The sequence below is a fragment of the Hyperoodon ampullatus genome, assembly GCF_949752795.1.
Source record: "Hyperoodon ampullatus genome assembly, chromosome: 12".
In the NCBI taxonomy this organism is placed as follows: domain Eukaryota; kingdom Metazoa; phylum Chordata; class Mammalia; order Artiodactyla; family Ziphiidae; genus Hyperoodon; species Hyperoodon ampullatus.
In genome coordinates this window covers 31434788-31451272 of record NC_136925.1, presented here as the reverse complement: position 1 = coordinate 31451272, position 16485 = coordinate 31434788, and the positions used below count along the sequence as shown (strand labels likewise).

Here is a 16485-nt window from a genome sequence, read left to right as displayed (position 1 = left end):
ATGTATCAAGTTTTTATCTAATTGTTTATAGTTTTAATTCAATGCCTTGTCTCTCTGTTTTTGTTTGTTTTTTTTTTTTTGCATTTGATAAAACGATTTTAAAGTTTCTCTGGAAGAAACTTTAATAATTAAAACAGTATGGTCAGAATTGTCAATAAATAAAATTTGAGTATAATTTAAAGCTCTTTTGTTATGATACAGGATGAATCTCAAATCAGTTGGGAAAGAGGCTAGATTACTCAGTAAAGGACTTAGGAAAGATGGGTGTTTGAAGAAATAAAAATTTAGAGCTTCCTTCCAGACCATATATATCAATACTATTTTCAGATAAATGTTTTTTAATTGTATGAAACAAATTATCAAAAGACTAGAAGAAAACTTGATGAAAATTATTAACCTGACCTCTGTGTGAAAGATTTTCTAAGTATAAAACCCTTGAAAGAAATCTCAAGGGAAAAGATTGAAAGCTTTGATTATATATTTGCAACATTTCAGGTGGGCCACAGATGAGCTGGAAGAGATTTTTCTCTATACCCCCATCCCTATCCATGGAAATTCGATTAAGTTCTTGATTTTCTATAGCCAATATTGCAGAAACCCAGTGGAAATGAAATGACCATGGAGAGCAGAAGCAGATGTATTGAGTCTCATTACATCAGAATGTGAAATAGAATGTGTATATCTGCAGTGACTCTGTGTGAATGAGATAGGGTCTTGCCAGATCTGAGAATGATGTAGCACAGTTATTTTATATTTGGTACTTGCATCCCTTTTAGGAACAACTTACAGAAAGAATTCATGCCCTTCAAGGGAGATTTTTATAGATATCTCGGTCCCTTCTTGTTCTCAGGCTAAATGTAATGTCTGCAAAGCCACGTTCTCATTCTCTGGGACTGTGAATTTTAGGGATCAGATTCTCTAAGCAATGTCTTTGCTTCTGGTTTTTCAGTGTCCCTGAAAACCTGTTTCCCTGTAGTAACTTTAGAGTTGTATATCAGAAACATCCACAACACTGAAAGGCAAATCTTAACAAGATAGAGCTCTTTGTCATAAATATGGCAAATGATTAATATTGTAAATATGTAAAGAGCTCTTAAAGATCAATAAGAAAAATATCAAGACTCTAATAGTAAAATGGTAAAGAACATGAATTGACAGTTCATAGAAGAAGTAAAAATTCCAAGAAAGTATGAAAGAAAGGTCCATTCTTTCCAGCAAAACAAATGCAAAATAAAATGACAGTGAGATTCCTTTTTTAGCCTGTCCAAATTGGCAAAGATTATAATAGTGTTGATAGAAGTCTCTTCTAATAAGGGGTAATTTCTCAATAGCAAAGTACCGTCTGGGGAGGACACATTAGCCTGGAATGATCTCAGACAATGCTGGTATCAGCTGCTTATAGAGGTCACCTGATGAGAAGAAAGGAGGCAAACAAATTAAATACATATTAAATAATTATTCCTGACATATGACTTCATAATTTCATGTCTGATATCATGTTAAGACTTCTAAAGATTACTTGAAAATACAAATCACTATGTGGCTATATTTTGGTCAAAAAATAAGTTTTGTTTTGTTTTTTTCTTTAAAGGTAAGAAATAGGCAACAGAACTGTAGTAAAAGTTATGTGATTAGTATGCAAATAAAGACTAGTCGTTGAAGTAAGTCATGAAAGCTTTGCATAAAAGGTTGCATCTGTTAATTTTGTCTACCCAGACATCTCAGATTTAAGTATCTTGTTATTCTGAGAGAGTCTATTTCTATTTGTGGGTTTCTTATCCAATATCTTTGGTGGTCTATCAGCAAATTTTTATCATTACTTAAATGCAAAGTGTACATTTTTCAAGGCCTGCCTTTGGAAACTAAAAATAGGGAAAGAAATAGAGCTTGCTTAACAACATGAATATTCATTTTGATTTATATAATATGTAATGTTTACTTTTACTGTTAAAATGACTTGAGTGTTCAGATTTTTCTCTTTTTAATGAATGAATATCACTGAATTTTAGAACTGAAGGGACCTAATCTAATCCATTTATACCCGTTTTATGCCTTGTTCTAGATGAGGTTGTCTAGAGTCAAGACAACGGTTAACCAGTCGTTCAGTTAGGCCTAGAACACCAGACTCCTGACTCTTCAGTTGAGTACATTTTTATGATAGCATATGTGTCAGTAGCTGAGCTTTTATCACATTGAATTTATTTTCCCGTAAGTGTTGAAAGGCACAGTGAAAGCGATTATTTTCGTATTGTTTGTGGTAAAAATACCCATGTAAATGAATGATCTTTGCAATAACAGTTTATGAAACCTAATTGAGAACTTAGTCATATATCAGTTTTGGACTGTTCATTAGTCATATTTTTATATCTATGAAAAAACTTCTAGGATTCTTCTTTTGGTTTTAATTAACAAACGCAATGATCTAGATTAAGTTTGTTACATTAAGAAAAATTTTTTTTGGCTTTTTTTTGAGGCTGGCCTGAGTCTTCGCAAAGTAAACAGACATGTAGATTTTCCACTGACGCTTGACTTAGCACCATTCTGTTCTGCTACTTGTAAGGTATAGTATATTATTAAGATATTGTCTTGCAAATAATATGCTTCAAAATATCCTATGTATTGTTTATTAGGCCATGTCTTCCTCTCTCCCTCCCACCTTCTCTCTCTCTCTCTCCCCCTCTCCCCTCCCTTTCTTCCTTCCATCCAACATTTAACACACTGACCATCACTTTTGTCTTTTGGGAGATAGAATAAGTTGAAAAGATGCATAAAGCATGAGTGAGGCACGATGTTCATGAAGATCAGAGCTGCTTGTAATTGCTACTAGAATCAGATAGCTGCTGAGAGAAGAAAGCAGATTTTGTGCCCTCTCCTGTTCCTTGTGAATGGTGGGCTTAATTGACAGTAGTTTTAGCAGTTGAAGAGTTCTTTATCTTTTGTAAATCAATATACTAGTTCATTGTTTTTCATGCCATTTCATGTACACTACTGAGAATAGTGTACTTGTGAGCTGAGTATGATACTTTAAAATTACTAATACTTTAATACTTAGATATAGAAAGCAAATTGGTTTATAATTGCTCGTACTTGTATGTAAGAACTCTGTAGGTGAAATTGATGACTTTGCTTTCCGTGAGGGAACTACACAGTTCTAGGGTAACTAACATGTTGTCCTGCTCACAATTACTGGTTAGCAGTCTAGGATTTGTGGTACATAAACTTACTGAACTTAATACTTTCAGTACATTGATCAATGAAAGCAAAATATCTTAAATGCAATTTTTCAGTGAGTCCAATTCATCTGCTATGGAATACTAGCACTATCTGTCAATTATTCACATTCAGTATTCATAGAATTTGATAGTGTGGTAAACAAAATATCTAGCAAGCTCTGTATTAAACTTACAAAAACATATTTTTTAGAAGTACCTATTATGGAGAATTTCCAACATACACCAAAGTAGACAGAACAGTGCAATGAACCTCAAGCACACATCACCTTGCCTCCAAACCTTAGATATATGGCCAGTCCTGCCCCATCCACATGGGGCACATCTACTTCCTCCTCTTATATTATTTTTTTTTTCTCTTATGTTATTTTGAAGCAGGTATCAGACATCATTTCATTCATAAATCTTTTCCTATACGTGTCTCTAAAAGATAAGAATCACCCCCACCTTTTAAAACATAACCACAATACCACTTTCACACTAAAAAAATTAACAATAATTTTTTCATATCATCTAGTGTATATATTTTCAGTTGTCTAATAAATGAAATGTTCAAAATGAATGAGTATCAAAGTAAGGACTACACATCATGATTGAAAAATATCTTTTAGTCCCTTTTAATATACAGTGTCCCTCTCCCATCTCTGCCCCTTGCAATTTATTTGTTGAAGAAACTGGATCATCTTTCTGGTAGTTTCCTATAGTTTAGATTTTGATGATTATTCTTCTATCCTCTTTATTTCCTGCGGATAGGTAGTTGGATCAAGAGAGGCTTGAACAGATTCAGGTCTGATATTCCTCCCACTCCCGGTAAGGCTATTTCATAGGGAGTGTTCTCTTCTTTCATCAGTGGCACATAATGCCAGTTACCTTTCTGTGATACTAGCAACCAGTGTTGCTCAATGAGTTCATTAAGAATTACAGAATGGTAATCCTGTTATTCTTTCTTCATTTATTTGCTAGAATACTTCTACATAAAGAGAAATTCCTTTCATCTATTTAGTTATCTTATGGTATAGTTCTTATAGAAAAGGCAGGGTAAATGCTCAGTTCTCTCCCCGTCCCCCTTTTAAACCAGTTTTCAGAATAATGAATGAATTCACTGTCATCCTCAAACTGTGATCAGTTAATTTATCATTATGAATTCATGGATTTAAACACATTAAATATATTTCAGTTTACTGCACTTTTCTTTTAATTCATGGTCTAATACGTTAGTCTAATGGTCTCTGGTTGGCTACTGAGAGCCACTTCAAGTTGGCTCCTGGGTTCTTTTGACATGACCCTTGTGGTTGCTCTCTGAGTGATTATGCCACCAACTGGATATTGATTTGCTTAATTTTAAAATTTTCATTTTTAGGGATTGTTACTTAAATTAAAAATTTTTTGTTTAATAATTACATAAAATATTTACATAGTTCCAAAGTCAAATATATAAAACAAGGTAAATTCAAACAAGTGTAGTTTTTCACCATGTCTGTTCTACCTGTTTCTTTCCTCCCTTTATAGATAACCATTTTTTCAAATTATTGTTTATTCATCTATTATTTTTTAAAAATGTAAACAAATAGGTATATATATATGCATCTCCCCTCTTTAATAATTATAGCTTACAATATGTAAACTTTTTTCTACCTTATTCTTAACATTGTATCCTGGAGATTATTTCATAGCAGTATTTAGAGATAGTCTGCACTCCATTTTTCAAATAGTATAGTACTCTATTGTATGGATGCATTATAGTTTATTCAACCAGTCCCCAATTTATGGACATTTGAGTCTACTCCAGTTTTTTAATATTACAGATAATCCTGCAATCACTAGTATGGTACATGTCTTTTTACATATTGCTCATGTTCCTGTGAGATAGAATCCTAGAAAAAGGATCGATAAATCCAAGAGTAATACCTGTGTAACTTAGCTAGATAACATGAAATATCCCTGAATAGGGGTGTACCCCTTTGCGTTCCCATATGAGAGCATTCTTTTCCCTACAGCCCAGCCAACAGAGAATGTTGTCAAGCTTTTTCATTTTGCTGGTCTAATACAGGTGGGAACGTATACCAGTGTAGTTTTAATATGCATTGCTCTTATTTTAAGTAGGACTTGCATTTGGCTTAATTTTCCTTATAAGAAGAGTTCACTAAATATTACTAATTAATTTGAGGTTTTTTTCTTTGTCTAAAAGAATGTAAGTGTGGGAGATAAAGTTCTCTATGGTCTCTATGGCGTAGTGGAACATAGTGGCTCAATGAGAGGAGGCCACTACACCGCTTACGTGAAAGTGAGAACACCCTCCAGGAAATTACTGGAACATATCACTGGAAAGAAAAATGTACCTGGTATGCCACCCTAAGTTTATTTTATTCTTAAAAACAAATGAATTCATTCTTCCTTTTCTGGAAGAGGTAAGTTCTTTCAAGGATACTTCAAGTGGATTCACTTTAAGTGAGGAAAACCTTTAAGAGTACCTAGATAATCTTAAATACCATAAAACTGTACCCTTCAGGTCACGTGAAGTGACACCCAGTTTTTCAAGGTGTTAAGTCATCGTGTATTGCAGTGGAATAGCATTTTATTTAACAATACCAATAGTTTTTAAAGACATACCAGGTCCGCAGACTAGAGTTGGAGTTGAAAATTTGCTTCGGCAAACTAACTGTATATTTTCTTCCTTCTCTTTTAGTGCAGATGCACTTTTCCTTGAGTAAATAAATATTCATAAGACTATCTAATATTTCACTAGATATTTAAAGTAAATGATACTAATATTAACGCTTTGAAAGTTCATTTTGGAAGATGTTTAGCCCAAGAAGCCTTATGCAATAAAGTCTAGCATTAGAGTTTGTGATAAATGTGTTGTCTTTAATGTAAAGTCAGAACATACTTATTGTAAAATTACATTTCTTTTTGTTTTGTTAGGTTTGAAAGAACCTGATAGTGAATCAGCAGGCCAGTGGGTCCATGTTAGTGACACGTACGTGCAGGTGGTTCCAGAATCAAGAGCACTTAGCGCACAAGCGTACCTTCTTTTTTATGAAAGAATATTATAATTATTTGTTAATTGTTAATGGTAATGATTATTTAGATCACTTTTATTTAAATGCTGCAGTGATAACCATTATATGCAATGTGTCTTTGTAGTCTTTTCTGTAGGAATAGCATGTCCCTCAAATGCTCCTGGACATGTTTACTATTTTGGTGAATCCTTTTAAAGTAAATTAAATTTACTAAATGCTTTCAAAATTATATTCTTAAAATAAATGTAAACACATGTTTTTAAAAACATATTTGTCCTGGAAAAAAAAACCCAGAATTTACAGTAGTAGAGGAAACTCCTTTATAATGTGGCTTATTACTATCAGCATTCAGAAATGATGCTGGCTAAGTCAAATCATTCCTTAAAACAGTGTTTCCCAAATGTGAGTCAATACCACCTTTCTGTTTTCATATATATATGTATATATATCTCCTATGCCATTGTTTACTTATTATTATTATTATTATTATTATTATTTTTTTGCACTACGCGGGCCTCTCACTGCTGTGGCCTCTCCCGCTGCGGAGCACAGGCTCCGGACGCGCAGGCTCAGCGGCCATGGCTCACGGGCCCAGCCGCTCCGTGGCATGTGGGATCCTCCCGGACCGGGGCACGAACCCACGTCCCCTGCATCGGCAGGCAGACTCTCAACCACTGCGCCACCAGGGAAGCCCCTACTTATTATTTTTAAGCTTATTTTTTAGCCTTTTTAAACCATAGTCTTATTTTGAGCATATTCTACATTTTATGTGCTAGTTACATTTTTTTCTAATAAACATTAAAATAAATATATAACTAAAGAAAAATTGCTCATTCATGTAGCACTTCACTAAAAATCATCTCAGGGCTATCCAGTAGTATATTACACTGCTGTGTCGGACACATTGCTATAACATATACTTACACAATTGGCATACTGACCTTGTCATATATTTTGTATGATTCAACCATATAAAATGGTACCACTGTAGCTTCAGTAGTATGGATTTACAAATAATATACTGGTTAGCTTATTGCTTTGAGGTTTTGAGAACTGGAAAAATGCTGAAATATTTTATCAACATATTATTTGCAGCCTATTCATGATGGAGTTGAGAATAATTTGCAAGTGATTAGCCAAAGTCAAAATATATTTCTAGATAATTGTTACATGCAGAATTGGTAAATAGAAGTTGTTAATCCATATGGGACCATAGGATACCTTTGAAATGTAAATTACCAAATCATATTTGTAAATGATATAGAGAATTCTATTCTTATTATGCTTAATAGGAAAATGTAATACATTTTCTAGTTCTGTAGATCAGTAAATATTAATCATGTTTTTGGGGTTTTGAGATCACCTTTTGTCTTCAGCAAGCATCATCAGTAAGTTCAAATAGGTTTAGTTTTTATTTTAATGGAGCATAAAGTTGGCATTTTGGATTTTCTTTTAAAATAATTAATAGCAAACATGGTAGTTTTTCCCCCCTAGAAAACAAATTATTAAGCTGTCAAAACTTGGCATGAAAATGTTACCATTACTTAGGCTTAAATTTTTTAAAAATGACTACTTTGGTGTTACATTATTAAGTCAAAACACATAACTGCATGGTTCAAGCATCCTAATCATTAGGGCTAACGAATGATAGTACAGGCAGATGCTGGGTAAGTGCCTGGTCCTAGTTCATTCTCCTCTTGTTAAGGAAGGATAAGAATAATGGCTGTAGTTAATGTGTGGAAATATTTAACGAAGACTCTCACCCTTCTTAATATTTAAGTATATGTAATATTATCAGGGTTACCAGTGCCGCCTTTTGATATATGGATGAATGGAATTGTGATTAGTGTTAAAGATGGTAATAATATACGAAATTCAGAGCTTAAAAATGTCATTGCATAAATTGTATTTTTAAGCTGTTGAAATTTCAATAACAGTGATTTTCTTGATTTTTAACAGTGAAATGATGGAGAAATGTATCTTTATAAGTTAACCTGTAAATTCAGGTTGTGTCCTGTAAAAGGTAAACAGTGTTTACAGTGTTTTCTGTTTAATTGTAATGCGTTAACATTGAAGACTTTAGTACCAGAGCAGTGAAATTCTTTGAAAACTATTAGTTAATCCTCTTTATTCAAGTCAACCGTCTTGGTAATGACAGTTACCATCTCCTGCCCCAAATGTAAATATTACATTGTCTCATTTTTCTCCTAGAAAAGATACCATTAAGAGGCATGCACTTTTCATTGGATGGTCACCTGCTTCTTATTTCATTGATAGATGGATAGATGAAAGAGAGAAAGAAAGAAAGAAAGAAAGAGGGAAAGGAAGCAAGAAAGGAGGGAAAGAAACAAGACCATTCTTTTCTGTTGCCTCTTGGGTTATCCCTTACAGAGTTAAGTAGAGATGGTAAGTGATAGGTGAGGGCAAGAATCAAAGAAGGTGCCTGGTTCCTCTTTTCATTGGATGCCAGGAAATGAACTAGTGCTGAATTTATCAAATTAGGAGATCTTTTAAGCTTTATTCTGAATACCAGTTAAGACTGATTTTTCATTAAGTGAGTGATATATTGTAGCTTCAGAACATTACCTCAGTACTCAAATACTACAGTAGTTTTTATGCTTAACTTCACATTTATTCATTAAGTATATATTTATTGAACATCTACTAAGGGTCAGGCCCTGGGCTGACACTGTTTTAACATGTTTTAAAATGAAGAGGCCTATGTAAGTTTTAGACATTATTCTAGAAGTAATAAGATACTTTTATTTTCATTTCCACGGTGTTAAATGAGTTAATTCTGAAATCTGTTTTTTTATGGCCTAAAGTTTATGAATGCTTTGCTTGTCCAGGTCTGCTGGTAATGGAATAAATTTGATTTTGAGATCTAAGAATTTCCTAAAGATAGCTTTTGTAATAGAGAAAGTATGTTAAGTTACACATGGATCTACATTTAAATTTTTGTTTTTATTTTGAATATTTCCAAAGCACATTTGCAGGGGTACTAAATGACCCCTTCCAGATGACCTCAGGAAACAGTACAAATCAGTGAGAATGTTTACAGATCCTCAAAACAACTACTATAGTGTTTGGCGAAATGAATTTAAGAAGTAAAACAGGAGTTTAACTAGCTTTATTTAGAAACTAGTTTATATCTAAACTCGGGTTCCCCTAGTTTTTCCATGTTTAAAATGATACATTTTTTGACTATATGCCAATTATGTGAATATTTTTGACATAACCAAATGTATGTTTATATTTAAGATTTTGGCATTTAATGTTTTTAAAACTGATGTGAAGGCCACCTTTTTGAGTGGCCAGGGAGAGTGGTGTCACTTCTAAGAGCAGTTGATACCTGTTTTCTTACTGTAAATGTGCCAACAAAACTATTTTACTATGATATGTATTTAAGAGCTCTTAGTTCGCATGTTTGACTTCAGTCAATGATTTTATATGATATCTGAATAAAATTTCCTGAGGATTAAGCTGTGAAATATATCACCTTCATCTAATTTTTGAGGTATAAAATAGTATCTTGCCTACTTTTATTAAATTCATACTCATAATTTGTCTGCGTGCTACCTGAAAAAATAAGCCTAAACCAGATATGTTATGTGCAATAAAAGTGATTCTTTATATGTTATCTGCTGAATTAAGAAAGACTATTTTTAGATATTTAAAATGTTCTGGTTCATGTAGAAATCCATCAATTCAAATCTATTTAAAAGATAGATGACTATATTTTTAATTTTGAGTAATAATTGATTATATATCATTCCTACCATTTTATCTTTTTTTTGCAGTGCTTTTGGAAAATAGCTATGTAACTTATGGAGCATTATTTTGATGTTACTATGTAAACATGCATAAAATATTAAATTCATATTTACTTTATGTTTCAAGATTGGTCCTGGAGTTTTTTTCAATGCACATTATTGACAGAATATTTTGTGTACAAACACTGTATTTGCTTACTTAGCTATATGCAAAATATCCTTCCTATTTCAGAAGTTTATCGTTTCCAAATAAAATATCTCATGGGCCTCCTTCATTCAGATTTCAGTGTCTGCCAAGGGTGAGTCTTCATCCTTTCAGATGTTTCTTTGAGTTTTTTAGGCAGGATAATTCATTAGGAAACATTTTGTCTACCTTTTTGTATTTAACCCTTTTTAGGTCATGAAGCTCTTTGGGATTATAATGAATGTTATAGACCATCTTTCATATTTATTGAATATCTGCTGTGTGGTAGGCATTGGGGATACAGCATTGACCATGGGAGATAAAAATCTCTCTAAGAAGTGAGGAAATAGACATTCTAAGCAGTGAAGATTAAATAAAAGATATTTCAAATGGCAAATGATATGGAGAAAAATCAAGCAACATTACCCACAGAGCCATATGGGAATTAAGGTCCATGGGATGAAGGATGTTCTAGGGATAAAAGGTGTATGATATTAGTCCTGATAGTCCCAAAGAGAAGCTATGAGTGTTGGAGAAAGTGGAGGGTTTTAATTCTGGGGCCCTCTCCTCACTCCTGCTAATGGCAATAGAGAGGCTGGGAAGGGAAATCTTGGCACTTACATCTTCTTAGAAAAATATATGCCCCAGATTTTTGTATGTAATTTCAGAGGCTCACAGACCCCCTGAAGCCATTTTCATACATTTTTTTTAAGTTACACTCAGGCAGAAATATCTAAAATGTTTGCATTCCCATATGTATTAGAATAGGCTGGGCTATGCTGCAGTAACAAATAACTTCACATCCCAATGGCTTAGCACGACAAAAGTTTATTTCTTCCTCACCCAAAACCACTGTGAGTCTAGGCAATCTGCAAAAGCAACTGTTTTCCAACTGGTGACTCTCTAATCCTGGCTGACTGTCTTCTGGCTCTATCATTTTAACGCCAGGCCTCTTCACTGGCAGGGGAGGAGAACACCAAAGGTCTTGCGTCGGCAATTAAATTCTTCATCTTGGATGCGTTGCGCACAACCCGGTGGCCAGAAGTAGTCCCATTGGCCCTGCCTAACTGCAAGGAAGGATGGGTAGGAAAGAGTAAGTCTCCCAGGGCTCAGAAGCAAAGGAGAATGGCCTAGAAGTCTCTCACAGTCTACACTCTGGTCACCAAATACTCAGCTCTTCTTTCTACACGTGGAACACAGTGACTCCCCAACAGCCCCAAAGGACCATCCACCATTCCAGAACCAGGCTCTTTGGAAGTGCTATGTCAGGTCTGGATGTTGCTCCCACTGGTCTGGAGACCCAGGAGCCAAAAGAATATGTTCTGTTTTCCACAGACTTACTGTACAGTGGTGAAACCAGTGGAACTATAACCACAATAAACATTCCAGTTCAGAAAGGGGAAGAAGAATGGAGATATTGTCAATCTCTTACCCTGGGCATGGGGAATGTTCATTGTTAGACCTTTCCTCTATTCCCTAAGAATTCCCTTCTCCACTGTTCTCTGTGACTCCAGACTTCACCCCTTGGAAGAATCTTTTTTTTATTATCCTTGGCTACATCTGAATGGCTGTTGAGGAATATGCCATCCTTGGAAGTTGCACAGCTTTTTTTCAATCTGTTTCCTAGATAATTGGGGGCTGAAGTTGTTTGTTTGTTTAAAGTTTGGAATAGTCACAATTTCTGTTAGCCAAGGCTTATGGTTTCTTTTCCAGTACAACTCTTAAAAGCTTAGTAGGCCTCTTTGTTTCTGGTCAGATTTATATGTCAGTAACCATACCATTTTTTTTTTGAGACAAGTAGTTCTTGGGTTGGTTGTATTTCTTTGATTTCCTACCTCCCTACCTCTCTCCTGACCTTATGGCAGGTACCTTCTGTCTATAAGCTTTGATGGGAGAGCTATCCTCTTAACCACATTTCCATCCTTAGGTTTTTTTTTTTTTTTCCAAGTGAGAAAAAAATTAAGGTTACCTTAATTACATCCTTAATTAACCCACTGAAAATTTCCAAAATAACTATGATGTTTACACCCTTAGTTATGATCTTTGCTGCAAGGCTGAGTTTTAATGATCCTTTGTCATTTAAAGGCTTTCTCAAGTTTATCTCCTACTGCTTGGAGTTGAAAAACACAAACGTGAGGCTCAAATTCTGGTTGCCTCTATTCCCTCGTGTCAGCTTTTACAAATCAACCATTCCTCTCTGAGCTCCACTCTTTCTCATAATACCGTGCCAAATGCATCCAATAATACCCAACACACACTTATTTTTCAACTTCTTCCCCTAGCTCAAAAATCAGTAGGTACATTTTCTGCCTCCCAGGTTATTGGGGGTGACAGTTATATTAAATTTACCATTGCATAATGTGATGTCCCTGTTTCTAGCCTCCAATATTAGTTTCCTATGTATACCAACCAACCTCTAAGCTAATGCCACATATTTTCAGTTCTTTGAGCAGCACCCAACTCCTGTTACCAATATCTATATGTGTCAGGCTAAATTAGGCTTATGCTTTATTAACAAATGTCTCCAGAATCTCAGCAACTTATTTTGTGGTCATTGCAAAGTCTTCGCTGATTTGGGGCTCTTTCTGGCCACTGTTTCCCATAAGGCAACTCAGTGATCGTGGCTGACAGAGAATATACCAACCTGTAGCTGCCCCTTTATCTGCCTGTAGACTTCTTGGTTGATGTGACAATGCTTACAGTTCTTGTAAGCTTAGGTCCAGAAATAACTGTCATCACTTAACCCACAGCCCATTGGCCAGAAGTAATTCACTGAGTACTACCTAAACTTTAAGGAGGCTTAAACCTTCTGTGTGCTGTAAGTCAGTGGAGAATCAGATATTGGTGAATACTAATAATGTCTACTACATCATACAAGGGACTTAAGTATAGAAACAGTAGTTTGAATCACAAAATATTTTTAAGTAAGAATATGCCAGTCAGTGAACATAGTAGGTGTACCTTACTTTCTCTAATCTGGTCTAAATGGTCATTACATGCATGAAGCCCAGTTTGGTCCATTGTTTTTTTTGGATTTTTTTTCTTAATTTATTTTATTGACGTATAGTTGATTTACAGTGTTGTCTTATTTTCTGCTGACAGCAAAGTGATTCAGTTACATATTTGTGTATCTTTTTCATTATGGTTTATTACAGGATATTGAATATAGGTTCCCTGTGCTATACATTAGGATCTTGTTTATCCATTCTATATATAATAGTTTACATGGTCCATTGTTAAATAACTGAATTATTATTGTATGTTCTCCTCATATTTCATTATGACACATATTCTCACTACTTTCTAGGAGATGCTTAAGTAAGAATCAAAAGAGTTGTAATTTATTAAGAATTTAAACAGTTGTTTTAAGAATTATTATTATTTAAGAATTAAAAGAGTTGTAATTTTTAATAATTTGCTTGTAGCGTATTAGCTTTATATACTTTTTAATCCTCCATTGTAGTTCTACTGTGGTAAAGTAGATGTAACATAAAGTTTACCGTTTTAACCATTTTTAGGTGTATAATTCAGTGGCACTAAGTACATTCACAATGTTGTACAAATATCACCATTTCTAGAACCCTGTCCTCATCCCAAACAGAAACTCTGTGCCCATTAAATAATAACTATTCCTCTCTTCCTCCAACCCCCAGCAACTGCTATCTGTCTCTATGAATTTGCCTATTCTAGGGACCTCATATAAGTGAAATTATACAACATTTGTCCTTTTGTGTCTGTCTTGTTTCACTTAGCATAATCTTTTCAAGGCTCATCCATGTTGTAGCATGTATCAGAATTTCATTCCTTTTTAAGGCTGAATAATATTTGATTGTATGTATATACCACAGCTTTAAATAATTTTTTATTATATAAGTTTAATATATACAGCATTATAATTCAACATCTGTATACACTACAAAGTGGTCACTACCATAAGTCTAGTTACCATTAAATAATTTTTATTCTTAAATTTTAAGATGGATGTGATATGGAACGTAATAACACCTTAAAGTTTCAGATCTCAAGAAGTAGGAATATTTCTTAATTCTGTTTCTTTTCCACATCTCATTTAACTTTTTTTCCACTTTACCTTAAGGATAACTTGTTTTCATAATAATGCAAAGTACTAACTTGAATATATCCTCCCCTTCAAACGCTCTGCAATGAGGGCAAGTTAATAAAAAATTTAACTTACGAAGCGCCCTGATTGTTAGTCATAGACAGCAGATTGCTAAGACTGGCAAGATGGCAACTGTTACTGCACTTCCTAATCAAGGTGCAGAATGACTAGACTGCAGCAGCTCATGTACACAATAGCTGCTCAAATAGACACTTTAACACAAAAATACATTGTGAGAAAGTCTGGTGTTGAAATACATGTAAGTGCCTGGTGTCTCCTTCGAATCCTAAAGTTACAGGGAAATCCTGGGTGAAAGTAATGAGGGAAAGGGAAATATGGGACTGTAAAACTCATTTCCTGGTCTGGCAAACAGTGATTGCTGAGAGTGCCTCATTAGACTGGCAGAAGGAACAAACGTGAGTTATTTAATAATTCTCTCATTCGACAAATGGAGAACTTTCTGTATGCTAAGCAGTACGCTAGCCAGCTGGAGAACAGAGATGGGAAAAACAAAAAACAAAAAACTACCAGAAAACTGCTTCAACTTTACTAGGGAAACAAGCAAACAAATACAAGATGATTATAGAAAGTAGGAACATATGAAAGTTTCTCTAGGGCAATCAGGTTTCACAAGGAAGATAGAATGTTTCTCTGATTAGAATGTTCCTCAGAGAAACTTGAAAATCAGGCCCTGGGCAAAAACTTGGAAAATGATCACAGAGCAAAATCAGAGACGACCACTGATAATACGTGGTAAATGTCCTAGTTTTTGTTCCATAAACTGATTTTAAAAAACTAGGGTATTTCCTGGCGGTCCAGTGGTTAGGACTCCATCATTTCACTGCCCAGGGTCCAGGTTCAATACCTTTTGGGGGAATTAAGATCCCACAAACCGCAGGGCTGCCCAAGAAAACCCCAAAATAAATAAAAATCGCACTAGACTGTTGTGTCGTCCTTTTTTGTGTGTGTGTGCTTTTTTTGGTGAAATTATGGAAAGGGTCAAAGGAACCAAATTTTCTTTTTGCCTCCAGTAGTACTATGCACTCACATTATTGTGTTGGTAGAGGTGTAATTAGTTATCGTTTCTCCCAAGATGAAGTTGTATTTTGTGGGCCACTTGGATTTGAGGACCAGCGAATCTTTAGCTATTGAGGACTCTGTTCTAACGCTGATGCAGGAGAATCTGGGTTTCAAGTGTTTCTTCAAGAAGACTGGATTTCATGCAAACAGGATCTATTCTCACGTCTATCTTTATCTTCTTTATCCATCTAGATGTATTCGTAGTATTTTATTTCCACTGTTATTTGCTATTTCTTTTGCACAATTCCCAATGAAACAATTTAGATACTTGGTGCGCAAAAGTTTCATGTTACTCTCTAGAAAGGCACTTTCCAATATTTATTTCCAATATTTATTTTCCAATGTATCTTCGGAACATTTTTGTTTTCTTTGTAGCTTCTAGCCTGGAAATCGATACTTTAGATACCTGAACGTCGTTCATATTAAAACACCATGGAATCAAAGTATTCCATTCGAAGAACTGAATTGCATAAGTCCTGTCGGGAGGCCATCTTGTGGTTGAGAGAATGGGGCAGCAGGACGGAAACGGGACGTCTCCGCCACTTTACCCTAAAGGTCCCGGGGAAGGAACGAAACAACAGGACTAGCAGGGTGAGGCCGAGCTGAGCAAGTGTCCCCGGAAGGGGGCGCTATGTTTTCGAGGTTAACAAAGAGTGACCGCTGCGGGGGTCAGCTAAGGTCTCCGCTATGGCTACCATCTACACCGGTCACTTCACCAACGTCCGGTCTCCCTGGATGCGGAGCCCTCGGAGGCGCTCCGTGAGACCCAAGTCGGGAGTATTCCGGAAGTTCGGGCCAGACTCTGGTCGGTGTGAAATACGGCTAAGGGCGCACCGAGCAACCCGCCGGAGTTGGTTCATTTGACCCTGGGGCCCCTCCGTAGTCTGAAAGGAGTGCCGCGAACTCAGTCACCTTTTCGGAAGGGAACATACCTCCCCTTGAAGCAGGATCATGTTACTAAAGTAAAAATTTCGAGCGCGCTCTGTACAGAACACTCAAACTCTTGGCTTTCTGCCCACTGTAAAGATAAAAGTGGGTCGGGCATGGCGCTGGCTACATTAAAAGGTAACGTACAGGA

The 16485-nt window shown here is 35.3% G+C and overlaps 1 protein-coding gene across 6 annotated transcripts in view; it reads left to right on the top strand.

Annotated features, from left to right (window-relative positions):
* USP45 (ubiquitin specific peptidase 45) overlaps positions 1-6283 on the top strand; it is a gene marked incomplete at both ends in the record, with an annotated part of 70528 nt that extends 64245 nt beyond the window's left edge. For all 6 annotated transcript variants that reach the window (XM_079716817.1, XM_079716814.1, XM_079716816.1 and 3 more), the window contains 3 exons: positions 2474-2560; positions 5419-5572; positions 6153-6283. In XM_079716817.1, the coding sequence (XP_079572943.1) occupies positions 2474-2560; positions 5419-5572; positions 6153-6283 (372 nt within the window). The remainder of the gene's footprint in view (positions 1-2473; positions 2561-5418; positions 5573-6152) is intronic.
* Positions 6284-16485: the final 10202 nt, after the last annotated feature.